Raw genomic sequence first — 14,841 nt, 5'->3', positions numbered from 1 at the left:
CTGTGACTGTGCGTCTGGCGCCAGGCGGCAGGACACGTTCTAAGGCGCGCACGGGCCGCGCGCCGGTGCTTCGTGAGGGGAGCCGCTGCCAGCGGCCGCGGTGGCAAGTTTCTCTGGCTCAGCCTTTGAAGAGCCAGTCAGGAGCGGTGGGAAGCACGGCCCCCAGCCTCAGGTGTTTAAGCGAAAGTGAAGCCGAGGCGCAGAACGCGGCTGGTGTCAGGTTAGCGAGCCAGCTAACGAAGGACGGGTGCGTGGCGCCGATACGCGGGAAGCCCGCAAGGGGGCGCGCTAGAGGCACTTCCGCCAGGCTCTCCTTCCAGCAGTCTACGGCGGCAAGATGGCGGCGCTCAGGGCTCTGCGCCGCCTGCGGGGCGCCGCGGCCCAGGTGCTGCGGCCCGGGGCTGGGGCCCGACTGCCGATTCAGCCCAGCAGGTGAGAGCAAGGGCGGCGCCCGATGCGCCGTCCCCAGGGCTGGGGTTTCTCGAGTCTGGGAACTCCACGGGCCCTATGACCCCCTAGGAAAGAATGACCCGGGCCCGTGACCCCTCTCCCTGGCCTGCGCTCTCGGGTTCCGGGATCCACTGGTACCTGTTCTGGAGGAGGGAGGAAAGATTGTTTCAGCTCGATCTGCCAGGGATGAAGTCATGTGGAGGGAGACGCCGCCCCTCAGCATTAGTGATATGCCACCCACCCCCCATTCGCCCTGCTGCTTCTACCCACCCCATCAGGGGTGAAAAGTCTCCTTAGACGCTATGAAAGAAAAGGAAGGCAGTCCCAGTTGACTTAAAGGAGGAACGTAACCCAGGAAAACCCGGGCCTCAGTGCATCCCTCTGGCCATACTTGAGCAGAGCCAAGGAGCGAGTGTGCCCCACCCCCCTTTTCTTACTCTTCGGTTGACCTTGAATAAACACCTGTCTCGGATTCGTATTCACTAAGATGGGAACCATGAATATGACCAGAAATTAAAGGACTGGGATCCCCATCTTTGCATGCATAGGGTTATTGGGTGAAGTGATTCCGGGAATAAGTTATTAGTAAGAATGGAACCTCTGGAGTTCCAGTTTGTTCTGCCAGAGCTACACAGCTCGGTCAGCGAAGCTCGGTCAGCGACTTGGCGTTGATGAATCCCAGACACCCTTCCCAGGGCCCACGTGAAAGTGAATGGGAACAGAGGAACCAAGCACTGTTCAGGCCTTTTGTCTAGGATTTGTCATTACCTCCCCAGAGGTGCTCGGCAGTGGCAGCCAGATGTGGAATGGGCAGAGCAGTATGGGGGTGCTGTGATGTACCCCACCAAGGAAACAGCCCACTGGAAACCTCCCCCTTGGAATGGTGAGTGCCCAGGGCCACTGTCCCAACCCATACACTTCCCTGCCCTACCCTGATTTCTGAGTGCTCTTGAGCTGTCTGTCTGAGGCAAAATTTAGCCCCCAACTCTTTTTGCTTGCAATACTCTACTTGCAACTCACCACATATGATAATAATGATAATAGGAGGTATTTATCAAGTAGAAAATTCCAAGGGAAAAGAAAGAGGAGATTCCAGACAACCCTTGAAGATTCCTACCAAATTTGTATCTTTAGCTTCAGCTTTTTCCAGAGGTTTAATATATTTCCTGCTAAAGGAGTTTTTCCCCACTGGCACTCAAATGAAACCTTTCTAAATATGAAACTCCCCCCCACCCTGCCATAAAACTAGCCCTTCTTGTGATTTTAAATTTTGATCAATGACTCCCTCATTTTCCTAATCCCTTAGGATTGAAAGTTTTTAGTCACCTTTGGCTCTTTTTTCTTTCTCCCCCCCACCCATGTCTATTTTCAGTATGTCACCAAACCATGCAGATTCTTTTGTAGTAATGTTTCACATCTGGTTATCTTGCCCTTTGTTGGTTTGGTTTATTTTATATTAGACCTTGATTATCTTGGGAATCTCTTTGATGGGTTCCTGCACTGATCTAGTTCCCCTTCAGCCGTCCTATACAATGCCATCACCTTTATCTTCCCCAAACATTGTTTTATACTATGTCATTCATTCTTTTGCTCAGAAACCTTTAGAGGAACTTCCAGTTATCTTTCGAAAAACGTAACAGTAATAATAGCTGAGTGCTTACCATGTGCTGAGTGTTTTTTGTATGTGTTATTTTACTTAGTCATTACAATAACCCTATGAGAGTGATATTATCTCAGTTTTGAGGAAATCATGGTGTAGGGAAATTAAAAGGTGATCGAGGACACAGGTGGATTTGTACGTGGGTCTGTGTGACTCCAAAGCCCACCGTAAAGAATTTTGGATGCATAAGTAGAGTCTGGTTTCAGATCTCAACCCTCCATTTACTAGTGAATGAAGTACCTACTTTCATAGCGTTATTGTAAGGATTAAAAGAGATGCTAGTAACAGAAACCACTCAGTGTAGTGACTGGCTTGTGCTCAGTCCTCCCTAAGTGTTTCTAATAATCCTGATAATTGAACCACACCCCCCACTGCCTGCCAACACTAATCTTCTGCGCTTGGTAGACAAGAATTCCACAGAGACTGACTTCCTTGTTTCTAAGATCTGACATACGTTCATTCCATAGCCTAGGATGCCTCTTCTCTCTTCCTATCTGAATCATTCCCTGTGTTTAAGAAGCAGCCTATATCTTGCCTCCACGAAGTCGTCACAGTCTTTCCTTTCTTTAAATACTTAGCTAAGCAACTTACTGGGAAAGGCAATGGCACCCCACTCCAGTACTCTTGCCTGGAAAGTCCCACGGACGGAGGAGCCTGGTGGGCTACAGTCCATGGGGTCGCAAGGAGTCGGACATGACTGAGCGACTTCACTTTCACTTTTCACTTTCATGCATTGGAGAAGGAAATGGCAACCCACTCCAGTGTTCTTGCCTGGAGAATCCCAGGGACAGAGGAGCCTGGTGGGCTGCCATCTGTGGGGTCGCACAGAGTCGGACATGACTGATGCAACTGAGCAGCAGCAGCACCTTACTTGGCAACTTGTAAATTTGACCTGTGTTACTAGTTTCTCATGTGTACTTATTTCCCAAACGAAATAGTAAGCCTCTTGAGGGTATAAGCTGTCAGTTAGTAGTGGTAAGAATGAAGTATACATTTCCCAATTAGTTGGACATTCAGCAGATAAAGCTGGAGAGCAGTGTATCTTAGTGGTTAAGAGTGTGGAGTCTGAAGCTGCCCAGACTGAGTTAAATCCTGACTCTGCCGCTTACTGACTCGGTGGGAATTCATCTATCTTTTCTGGCCTCAGTTTCTTCAGTAAGATAATATGGTTGTTGAAATGATTAAATTAATTAAAATAAGTAAAATGCTTACAGCAGTGCCTGGCATATTATAGGGACTATATAAATGTTATCCAATCTTTTTTTTTTTTTTAAGGTATTCTGAGAGATGTGGAAAGAGGGAAGTTCATGGTCCCTCTCCCTCTTAGCAGAAAGTTTAGCTTCCCCTTCCCTTTTCCCCAGCTGATGGTCTTCTTCTTGGTTATGTTAAAGGTGGGGAAATTAGCAGGATATGGAATGGTGAGATGGAAGGCATACAGGGAGATGCTAACTCCTTGCTGTCTTTTGGGGCTTCTCAAAGGAATCACCATTTGGCTCAACTCTTTCCCGCTTCTCAGATGTGGACCCTCCAAAGGACACACTGGTGTCGAACCTGACCCTGAACTTTGGGCCCCAGCACCCAGCAGCCCATGGAGTCCTGCGGCTAGTGATGGAGCTGAGTGGGGAGATGGTGCGGAAGTGCGACCCTCACATCGGGCTGCTGCACCGAGGCACTGAGAAGCTCATTGAATACAAGACCTATCTGCAGGTGTCGGGGGTGGACGGGGCCTGGCGACAGGACTGGGGGTGCTTTCACCTGGGGCTTTGCCCGTTTGCTGGCCCAGAAGCCCAGAGAAGGAGGGTGTTGTGGGGGTTGGGAGGGAGCCCTGTTGAGGTTATCAGGACAGTTTCGGTTGGGAGGATGGAGAGATGTGGCAGGGGATGCTGGACTTGAATCATGTGGATTTGGTTTACCCAACAGAAAGGCTTTGGAGCCAGAGCTACACTCCTAACTCTTCTCTGGCTGACTTTTGGCTGGCCCCTTTACCTTTACTCCAGTGCCTCAGTTTCCCTGCCCTTATATCATGCTAGTACGTCAAAGCTGGTGTCCCTGGGGTCAGGGAAAGAGGAGAGAGACGTCAGCTCCCCAGGACTAACAGCTGATTCTTGTATCTTCCAGCATTCTAAGTTTGTTTTTGAAATACTCAGTGAGTCAGAGTGACCGGGAGGGAGTTTGTGAGAGTTTGCTGTTTTTGGAGAACTCTGTGACCCAAATAGTGAGGGTCAGATTTGAAGAAACTGGATCCTGGGATAGGAATCTGAAGTTTTTCTTCTTACTGTCACGAAGAAAGCTCTTGATAACAGGATGATGGAGTTAGGATTTAGAACCAGCTGACTAGAATGTGATTCCCCCAAAGAGTCCTGGCAGTGATGGTTTCTGGTCCCGTTCTCCACAGAGTTAACCCCTGTAGCTTTATCCCGCGTCACAGTGACATCAGGGCAAGAACTGGCTGTTCCAAAGAGAGGCATCTTAGCTCCGCCTCCTTCCTGGAAACTGAAATAAACAGCTGGGACTTAGCTTTCTTGGTATTGTGCGGATGAGTCCTTTCTACCTGTCTCTTTCCATCCTTCTTGCTCTTCCTTAATATCCTCCTAAGATTACCTTTCCCCGTCAGTATCGCAAATAGACCTTGTTCTTGGACAGAGGTTCCGCTTGGCCCAGAAGATGCGGTTGGTGGTGGTGTGCTGTAGCCAGCTCATACTGGCTCGCAAGAGCAAATTGTTAAGTTTTCACTTCTGTGGGCCAGTTGTTAAACACAGCTATCATTAAAAATTAAATTATGCCAGCTTGCAGTTTAAGATAGTAAAAGTCAAGGTAAGAAGTATGACAAGCCCCGGCTCTGGTCCTTTGTGCACTCCTCTGTGCCGTGCTCTCTGGGCGTTTGCTTTTGTGGCGTCTGTGTAGTGGAAGTACTGTGGTGGTGTGGTACCCTTCCCAGTGCTGTCTGTTCAGTTATGTAGTGCTGGTAGTTTAAAATGGGACCTTGTAGGGGTATTTTTACCGTGGAAATTGGCAAACCCCCCCGCCCCCACCTCACCCCTTCTGTGCGTTTCATCCTGCCTTTCTGAGACTCTGGAGATCGGGAGGACTGATGTAGCACTGACCTCTGACGCCCACTGAGAACAATGCTTCTAGCAGCCAGACCGAGGGTTCCTTGGCCTGTTAAATGTGACCCAGATTTCTCCCTCTTCCCAGGCCCTTCCATACTTTGACCGGCTGGACTATGTATCCATGATGTGTAATGAACAGGCCTATTCACTGGCCGTGGAGAAGCTGCTCAACATCCAGCCTCCTCCTCGTGCACAGTGGATCCGAGGTACGCCCCATCCCCTTCTTCCCGTGGCCCACTGTGAGGATCACATAGAGCCCGCCCCCTGTCTCAGGAGCACTGACCCCAGAACTGTTCTCTCAGCCTGGATCCCTGGCTCCTGTATCCATCTCTTCCTATCTTCACCTCTCTACAGTGCTATTTGGAGAAATCACTCGACTTTTGAACCACATCATGGCTGTGACCACACATGCCCTGGACATTGGGGCTATGACGCCTTTCTTCTGGATGTTTGAAGAAAGGGAGAAGGTAGGAGGAGGAAAGGATGGGAAAAGGGGAGGAGATACCTGAGATGGAGGAGGTATGAAGGATGCGAGAGTAAAAGGAACATGAACATTTAGGGGGAGAAGGTGTATTTAATCTGGGTTATATATATACATATATATTCTTTAAGTTTTTGTTATATATTTTTATTTATTTAGCTGCATGGGGTCTTAGTTGTGGCACAGGGGATCTAGTTCCCCGATGAGGGATCGAACCCAGGCCCCCTGCCTCGGGAGCACAGAATTTTAGCCACTTTTCCACCAGGGAATCCCCTGGGTTATGTTTCTAAGGAGCTTTGTGCTGTGAAGTGTTGGTTAGGCCCCAGAAGGCTGGAGGCGGGGGAGTAAACCACCATGGTGTGGGACCTAGGGACCCAGGCCTTTGTCACTAACTCAGTGTGTCCCATCAAGATGTTCGAGTTCTACGAGCGAGTGTCTGGGGCTCGGATGCATGCTGCTTACGTCCGGCCGGGAGGTGTGCACCAGGTGAGCAGGTTCCCCTGCCTGCCTCAGGGTCCAGCCCTTGCTTGTACCCTCCGTGGCCACTGGAGGGCAGCACTGCGGATGGAAGCGCCAACCCTGTGCCCTTGAGGCAGAGCTGGCTCTCCCTAGCAGAGGCGCTACACTCATTATTGAGCCTCCGTTTGTTTTCTAGGACCTACCCCTTGGGCTTATGGATGACATTTACGAGTTTTCTAAGAACTTTTCTCTTCGGATTGACGAGCTGGAGGAGGTAAGATAGGAGTCAGTGGGAAGAATCCCTTTTCCCCCAGGAAGGGTTCGTGGGGTTTTAGTCCCCAGTTGCAGAGAAATACAGAGGTATCTGAGGAGTGTCTTGAATAGTGTTCATACAGCAGTTTTCTTGACCAACAGATGCTGACCAACAATAGGATCTGGCGAAATCGGACAGTCGACATTGGGGTTGTAACAGCAGAAGACGCACTTAACTATGGTTTTAGGTGGGAGGAATAAGACTTCTCTCTTTAGGGGTGGGTGGGTTCCAGATTAATAGCTTGGCTTCAGAGTATGGCACCTTCCTTGCCAGGCTGATTTTCTATCCCATGCCCAGAGTGTGCGGGCGGGAGAGGGGAGCCTGAGGAAGAGAGCATGCCTCCTTTCTTAGTCTGTGGACAGTGGCCCTGGACTCTGTTGCACTCTGCAGTGGGGTGATGCTCCGGGGCTCAGGCATCCAGTGGGACCTGCGGAAGACCCAGCCCTATGATGTCTACGACCAGGTGGAGTTTGATGTGCCTATTGGCTCTCGAGGGGACTGCTATGATAGGTAAGGCCCAAATCCTTTCTTAGCTCATTGTCCCCCTGGTTTTTTCCCTGTCTAAAACCTTTCTCTTAGCTACTTTCTTTTTTCTCATACTTTATAGTATCTATCAGAACACCTGTGTGTATTAAATTAGGTTGCCTTTTTTTTTTAATTTTAATTTTTATTTTATTTTACTTTACGATACTATATTGGTTTTGCCATATATTGACATAAATCCACCACAGGTGTACATGCGTTCCCAAACACGAACCCCCCCTTCCCACCTCCCTCCCCATAACATCTCTCTGGGTCATCCCTGTGTATGTGACATCCTCTTCTACCCTTACATTCTCCTTATGTCTTGGATAGAACTAGTTTTGGCCGCATCTTATAGCTGAAAAAGCTGAAGCATAAAAGTTAGAGATTAGCCTGGGATTGTTCTGTCAGTAGTGTTTGAGACTAGAAGCCTCCTGATCCAGTGCTCTTTCCACTAGATTCTGAGCTTCAAATCCCCCTGTTCTTTACTGACCCCAAGAAAAGTTTGCTCCTGTTTTCCTTTTGAGTCCATTTGACTCTCACCTCCAGAAAAACGTTTAAGAGAGGAGCTAAAGAGGGAAATACTGCAGGACATAGTCTGAGCAAACTAGGAGAGGATTTGGGAAAGGGCCCAGTGCTGAAATCAGAAGACTAGGTTTTATACAGGTGCCAGGCCAAGCAGAGATGCCGTACTAGGGGAGTGAAGAAAGTTACCTGGCACTGTTCGTTTGGTTCAGCCCAGCGCATTCTCCCAGCCTCACATCCGATTCTCTGGCTGCTCGTCTCTTGTTCTTAGCCTGTCTCATCTCCTTCAGATACCTGTGTCGGGTGGAGGAGATGCGCCAGTCTATTCGAATCATCTCACAGTGTCTGAACAAGATGCCTCCTGGGGAGATCAAGGTGGATGATGCCAAAGTGTCTCCACCAAAACGAGCAGAAATGAAGGTTGGCCTGTTGTTCCATTACGCAGTTGTGTCCAACTCTTCGTGACCCCACAGGCTGCAGCACACCAGCCTCCGTGTCCTTCATCATCTTCCGAAGTTTGCCCAAGTTGGCTACAGGGATAGAAAAAAGTGGGGAGGGGGTGACAAGGGGCAGTGACTGGGGAGGAGAGTCTTTGGATTAAATCCTACTTTTCAGTTTTCCTTTTTCAAAGAATTCACTGTGTAAGATTGTTGCCTCCCGTACTCTCCTCTATCTTTCTGTATCTTCTCTGCTCACTGACTTACATGGGGGGATTTTAGACTCCCTGGGGATAGAGATTATGTTCTGTGTGTGCAAAGGCCTGCCATACAGTTTGGATCTGGCTTACTGATGCTGCCTTGTTCCTTTCTCCAGACGTCTATGGAGTCACTGATCCATCACTTTAAGCTGTACACCGAGGGCTACCAAGTTCCCCCAGGAGCCACATACACGGCCATCGAGGCGCCCAAGGTGAGGCGGGCAGAGGGAGAGAGTGTGTGCAGTGGGCGACTGGAGACAGATGAGCAATTAAACTCTCGTTCATCAGTGAAAGAGAGGACATGAGGGTGAATAGAAAGGATTTTGCTGGCAGAGGAAAGTGTTCTTCCTGTTAATGAAGGCAGCCAACCTTCTTTGGACAGGGAGAGTTTGGCGTGTACCTGGTGTCTGATGGTAGCAGCCGCCCTTATCGATGCAAGATCAAGGCTCCTGGTTTTGCTCACCTGGTAAGAGCCAGCCTCAGTGATTCTAACTCTTAATACGTGAATCCAATAATGGTTGAGATCTTTATGAACTTTCATTTCTTCTCATCCACCTTGCTTATCTTGCCTAATACTTGCTGTCTGAATCTCTCCAGGCTGGTCTGGACAAGATGTCTAAGGGACACATGTTGGCGGACGTCGTTGCCATCATAGGTACAAGGCCTGTTGTGTAGTGGAGGGGTTCTAGTCTCGGGACTTTGGAACTCTATGGGAACGGAAACCGGACACTGTTCAACAGACTGCAGGCATAGACTCGGATCCTCGGTCTCCTGGGCACTGTAGGGACTGCTGGATCCTTGGTAACACCACCTTTTTTCCTCCTTCCCCTGACCTCCTAGGTACCCAGGATATTGTATTTGGAGAAGTAGATCGGTGAGCAGGGAACAGTGTTGGACCTCCCAGCCCTCTGTGGAGCCTCTCCGTTGCTGAAAATGGGACTGTGCGTGTGTGTATGTGTGTGTATACACGTACATGAATGCTTAGCTGTCAGGCTTTCTGTGCATGTACTAGAAAAGGAGAAACTACAATAAATTAGCCACCTTCTGGCCCTACACCCCAATTTCTGGTTTGTTTTTCCCAGTGTCTTACTGTCTTTCACTTTAAAGAGAAACTTAGGATGTTTGTTAAGCACCTACTTCTCTGTTAGACTCAGTCCTTGGCAGTTTTTCCTGTTCATCTCCACCCCCGTTTCTGACTCTTGTTCCACTTCTGCATTCCCCATTTCCTCTTTTCCCCTCACTTCCCCCCTGCCCAAACCTTGCTGCCCGCACTAATTGATAAACTCAAGTCAAGCCTGGGTACAGAGTTCCAGATGGGAGAGAAGGGTTATCGTGGGGTCATAGAGAATCTTGAGGGGCAGCTTATCACTGTTCTGTCTCCGAACAGGGCTGGAGTGAGACGGTGGGTTTAGATAGCCTTTCCCAAGCACGGCGACCCCTCTTTCCATGGGTGACAGGGGCTTGGTCACTGGAGGACGGAGGCATGAGAGTTCAGATCTCCTAGCTCCCTTCCTTAGATGGCCCTTCCGGGAGCTGCTCGTTTTCTCTTGCAGGAAGGGGAAGGGGCCAGAGCTCGGAGGAAGGCGTGGCAGGAAGGGGGGAACTCTGTGGTCAGGGAGCTGCTCACAGCACAGCTGCGCGGTGCCAGCAGAGCGGCAGATCCTCAGCTCTCGGCCCCTCAGCCCCTGCCCAGGATGATCCCGGCAGTGCTCCTGCTCTTACTCCTTTTGGTTGAACAAGCAGGTAAGAGGGTTTGGTGAGGGTTTGGAGCGGGGCTCCAGGGTGGGAACCAAGGGCATGTGTCTGAGGGACAAGGCAGGAACAGACGGAGGAAGGCCGGCGTGGGGCGGGTGGACACAGAGACCCTGAGGCTGGTCCCATCCCATCCCCATCAGGGCACAGGAATTGTTGCCTCTTGTCCCCTTCTTATTTTTTCAGGGCTAATACACACATAAGGCTTCAGTTTGGCAGAGGAGTGGTTCTGTGACGTGAAGAGCTGGTCTGGGGGAAAGCGTCCATTTCCCCTGATGAGCATTTTCTGTGGGGTGCATTTGGTCTTGTCCATTGGGAACTGATCTCTAGCTGGTTAAATAACAATTATAAAGCCCCCTTTAGGAAGGCAGGGGCCTGTCCTTGTGTTTAGGGGTGAGGCAAGGATAGTTAGACACCATTGCTGCCTCTAAGGGGTTTTCACTAAGGCACAGCTGGAATGAGGGCACGCAGCACATGATGCTGAGGTCTGGAGAGCTGGGAGCATCAGCTGAGAAATACTGAGGCAGAAAAGGAAGGTCTCTGTAGTTCTGAGGCTCCGTCATTCTCTGATCTCCCACTGTTTGCTCTCTTGGAGTTGTCTGTTTTTTGGAGACGGGATAGTCACAGCTGGGGTTCAGGGAGGAAGAGGTTAGTGAAACTTAAGGGAAGTGGGGAAATTAAAAAAGATGGAGTGGGATGGACTTCCACCAGCCCAGCCATGAAGGCAGAGGGAAGGTCTAAGTGCGGGGCCAGTCTGCTGCCATAAGATGAGGTAGTAGGGCCACTGAGGCATAAAAGAGAGGGTGCAAGCTGTAAAAGTGGAAAACCTGGGCTTGAATTCAAGTTCTGTCACTTAACTCTGTGGCCCTAAAGAACTACTTTTCTTGGCCTTGGTTTCATCATCTACAAAATGGCGATGATGTTTCCCTCGAGGGGTAGTTTTGAGATTTATGCAATACTGTGTGCGAAAGAACATCACAGCATAAAACGCACTTAACTGATATATCACATGCTCACGAGCTCTTCTGATAGAGGTCGGAGCTGATAGAGGCTGGAGCTCAGACTTTATTTGATTTTTTTCATCGCACCAAACTTCCTCTCTCAGTGGCCCAGAGTGAGTAACAGGGGAGGGTACCCGGAGCCGGAATCCATACAGCTTGTAGTCATTCCCCTGAGCCTGGGCTGAGACACTCGCTCAACCTTGTGTGTAGAGCCATCGGTATCCCTAAGGCCAAGGAAAGCAGGCAGCTTGTTTTGACATATTTCAGTGTCTCAGGATTTGGTGGTGAGGGGGAAAGCAATGTGGCTGAGGCTAGATGACCAATAATAGAGTGAGTGATTGCCTTCCCTCCCTTCCTCAGCTCACATCCTTCCTGTCCAGCCCTCAGCCACAGGTCACAGGACTTAGCAAAGACACCCCTGTGGTTTCTTTGCTGAAATTTGTCACTGCCTCCCCTCGCTTTACCCCTCTGGGCTGAGGTTTTCAGCCCAGTGAACACAAATGGGTCCCTTGAGGGCTATGAAGTGCTCAGTGGTGCCTGAGGAACCCACGGTGCTAAAAAGTTGGTTGGGGGCTAAAAGGGGAAGGCTCTCAACTCTCAGAAACTATAAGTTGCATCACAACAGACCCCTTCACACTCCTGTCTTACCCCTACCCTGTGGTGAAGGAGAAAACAGAGGTAAGAGAAATAGGAATCCAGAGAGGAAGATGAAGTTGCTTCCCTTGGAGGGTGCTCCTTCAGGCCCCGTCCGACCTCCCAGAGCCCTCCCCTTCTCTCCTCTGAGCACCAGCTCTGCCCCGCTGCCCCTGACCTGATGCGTGCGCTCTCTACCTTCAGCGGCCCTGGCAGAGCCTCAGCTCTGCTATATCCTGGATGCCATCCTGTTTCTCTACGGCATTGTCCTCACCCTGCTCTACTGCCGACTCAAGGTAAGGCAGGGGCAGGGTGGGCTGAGGGCTGGAAGGAGAAGTGGGAGGTTGGTGGCAGCATGGCTTCAAGGCAAGGGGAAAAGGGGGTTTGAAGTTCCCGCATGAAGTCTGGAGGGGGCGCTGGGCCAATTAACTTCACCTTTGCTAATGACTTTCCTTTACTCCAGCTGCAGGTGCGAAAGGCAGCTACCGCCAGTGAGGTATGAACCCACCCTCAAAGGGGCGTCAGCAATGTCTCAGACTCTCAGCCTTCTGGGGTTTTAGCCTTGGGGTCTGTGGTCTCTGTGGGGGAGCATGGGCCTCAGGTGCTGATCTGTTTAGCTTCAGAGACCCCCTCCCACCTCATCCTACCCACCCTGCCAGCTAGCCAAGTCACAAGTGAAATATTCAGCAGGCGACGAGGAAGAGTCCAGGGCAGAATGACGATGAGTACAGGAGAGAGTTGAATTGTGTATACATGTGTGTTGGCAGTGTTATGGGCACATGTGCATTCGTGCCCGAGTGGCCTGAGGGAGCCAGTCACCCCTGGCCAAATACCTCCCTGGGAGGGCAAGATGTTGAGGGGTCCTGTGGGACACGTCGGTCTCTAATGCTTTGCCCCTTTTGCCTCCACAGAAATCAGATGGCATTTACACGGTAAGGGAACCTGCCTCCCCACCCCGACCTGGACTCCCTGTCCAGGAAGTCAGCAGAAGAGGGTGGGCTTTTGAGTGACCTTTGGAAGGGGTGGAGCCTGTGGGGGTGGCTAGGAGGCCCAGTGATGGGCTCAAGCTCCTGATTGTCCTTTGACCTCTGTCTCCAGGGCCTGAGCACCCGGACCCAGGAGACTTATGAGACCCTGAAGCATGAGAAGCCGCCACAGTAGCTTTAGAACAGACGCCCTTTGTCGCTTCCTTCTAACAGTCTCCTCCCAGCCCTGTGGTTGGCATCACATATGCCTCCCCACCGTTAATGCCAGTTGGCCCTACCCCTGTAATGATCCTCTGCCCCCCATTAATAATCACCAGTGATTCCTCCTCCTTGTCAAAGACCTCAGATGCCCTTCATTGATGTTTATATTCTAGTCTCACCCCTTTATGCCACCCTTCCCCTCTTCCCCATCCCCAGGTCCTACTGAACAGTGGGAAGGGACTAACATCAATAAAGACACCATAGACTGGACTCCATTCATTCATTCATTTAAGATATTTATTTAGCCTCTGCTAGCCTAGGCTGGATACTGAAGATACCATTTCGAGTAAGGCAAACTTGGTTCCTGACCTGCCAGAGCTCATAGTCTAATAGACGTCAGGGTTGTTTTACTTGATTGAGGGATGAATGCTGACTGTGACTGGGGGAAGGAAGAAACTCCTGACCCCCAGGTTCTCTAACATGGAGCTGGAGCAAGGAGTAATGTGTTGGCAGTCTAGGCACATTCAGAACAGTCAAACCCAAGAAATGACTTTCTCACCCAGCCTGGCCCTCCGTGCCTGACAACGGGAACAAGGTTGAGCTGCAGGCAAGCCTGGCTGTCCAACCCCAGATAGTCACCAATCCAAATCAGAGTGGGCTACGTGGAGGAGAGTAAGCACATCTCATAATACACATGCATATGGGCAATAGCAGAGCTGGAAAGCCAAGCGTGCAGAAGGGACGGTGTGACAGACGCTTGTGTGAGACTCCCAATGGAAGGTTTAGTGGAAGATGTTTTCTGTGGATTCTGGGGTAAGATGGACCTCAGGCGGCCAGGTTGGGGTTGGAGGAGGGTAAGGCAAAGGGGAGGGCATGCTAGGTGGCACAGTGGAAAAGAATCTACCTGCTAAAGCAGGAGGCACAGGGATCTGGAGTTGATCTCTGGCCCAGGAAGATGCCGTGGGGGAGGAGACGACAACGCACTCGAGTGTTCTTGCACGAAAAATCCCGTGGACAGAGGAGCGTGGAAGGCAACAGTTCAGGGGTCACAGAGTCGGACACAACTGAGCAGGCAAGCAAATAAGGTGAAGGGGAACAAGTCGGGTCCAGGTCGGAGGCCAGCTCCTCTGAGCGCGTGGGTGGGTGGTGAAGGGAGGCCCCTTGTCAGCGCCGGTCCTGTTTCTAGGCAGGACTCTGTGGCAGTATCTGAGTCCCATCTGATGTCAGTCCTACCTCTGATCCCGCAGGCCTGCGCAAATGGGTCCAGGTCTCCAGGCTTACCCCCATCTCCCCCCTACCCCCACCCCGTGCTGGACAGTACTTTGCACTGCATGGTGACTGACACTTTTCAGTATGTTTCCAGCTTGTACCATTTGATCCACTCATTAGCCCTGTGAGGAAATTCAGGCTCTTGGAAGTTAATTAACCTGTCCAAGGTCATCTTGCAAGTGAGGGACATATCTCTGTCCCTGCATGTTTGGCCACACGCGGGGGGCAAAAAAAAAAAAAAAAACGATACTGAGAAAGAAAGGGGAAATAGTAATTTTGAGTGGTAAGGGGCTAGAAGGCCAGACTGAAGAGGTTGATTAATATACAGAAGGGGGGACAGAGATAGATTGGGAGTTTGGGATGGAGATATACACACTGCTATATTTAAAATAGATAACCAACAAGGACCTACTGTATAGTACAGAGAACTCTGTTCAATACTCTGTAAAAACCTAAGTGGGAAAATAATTTGGAAAAGAACAGATACATGGAATATGTATAACCGAATTACCCTGCTATGTGCTTGAAACACAACATTGTTAATCAACTATACTCCAATATAAAATAAAAGTCTTAAAAAGTATACAGAAGAAATTGGAGCCATTTCTGATGTCTTGGGAAAAGGTGGTTTCAGATGAGATATGAAGAATGAGTTAGGGTAGGGAAGTAAATATTTTAAAGATAAAGTGTAAACCAACTTTTATTGGAAATGCCCATTTATCCCATTTGGGGATTGTGAATCTCCTGCATCAATCCAGACTGACTTACATTCCATTTTGATT

The 14,841-nt window shown here is 50.1% G+C and overlaps 2 protein-coding genes across 3 annotated transcripts; both read left to right on the top strand.

Annotated features, from left to right (window-relative positions):
* The first annotated feature begins 337 nt into the window (after positions 1–337).
* Positions 338–9,262, top strand: NDUFS2 (NADH:ubiquinone oxidoreductase core subunit S2). Of its 2 annotated transcripts, XM_068964109.1 has the most exons (14): positions 338–432; positions 1,227–1,333; positions 3,627–3,817; positions 5,306–5,426; positions 5,575–5,687; positions 6,113–6,187; positions 6,357–6,434; positions 6,575–6,660; positions 6,864–6,983; positions 7,811–7,940; positions 8,334–8,429; positions 8,600–8,683; positions 8,815–8,872; positions 9,058–9,262. In XM_068964109.1, exons 1-14 carry the CDS (start codon positions 338–340, stop codon positions 9,093–9,095), a joined length of 1,392 nt encoding a protein of 463 aa, XP_068820210.1. In that variant the 3' UTR covers positions 9,096–9,262. The 2 variants fall into 2 exon arrangements, with proteins under 2 accessions (XP_068820210.1, XP_068820211.1); XM_068964110.1 differs by lacking the exon at positions 6,357–6,434.
* A 292-nt stretch (positions 9,263–9,554) lies between these two features.
* FCER1G (Fc epsilon receptor Ig) lies at positions 9,555–13,034 on the top strand. The gene is made up of 5 exons (XM_068965940.1): positions 9,555–9,960; positions 11,808–11,899; positions 12,067–12,099; positions 12,515–12,535; positions 12,702–13,034. Exons 1-5 carry the CDS (start codon positions 9,735–9,737, stop codon positions 12,762–12,764), a joined length of 435 nt encoding a protein of 144 aa, XP_068822041.1. The 5' UTR covers positions 9,555–9,734; the 3' UTR covers positions 12,765–13,034.
* Positions 13,035–14,841: the final 1,807 nt, after the last annotated feature.

Source organism: Capricornis sumatraensis, chromosome 2 (genome assembly GCF_032405125.1).
Source record: "Capricornis sumatraensis isolate serow.1 chromosome 2, serow.2, whole genome shotgun sequence".
NCBI lineage: Eukaryota > Metazoa > Chordata > Mammalia > Artiodactyla > Bovidae > Capricornis > Capricornis sumatraensis.
This window is presented reverse-complemented; position numbering and strand designations above follow the sequence as displayed.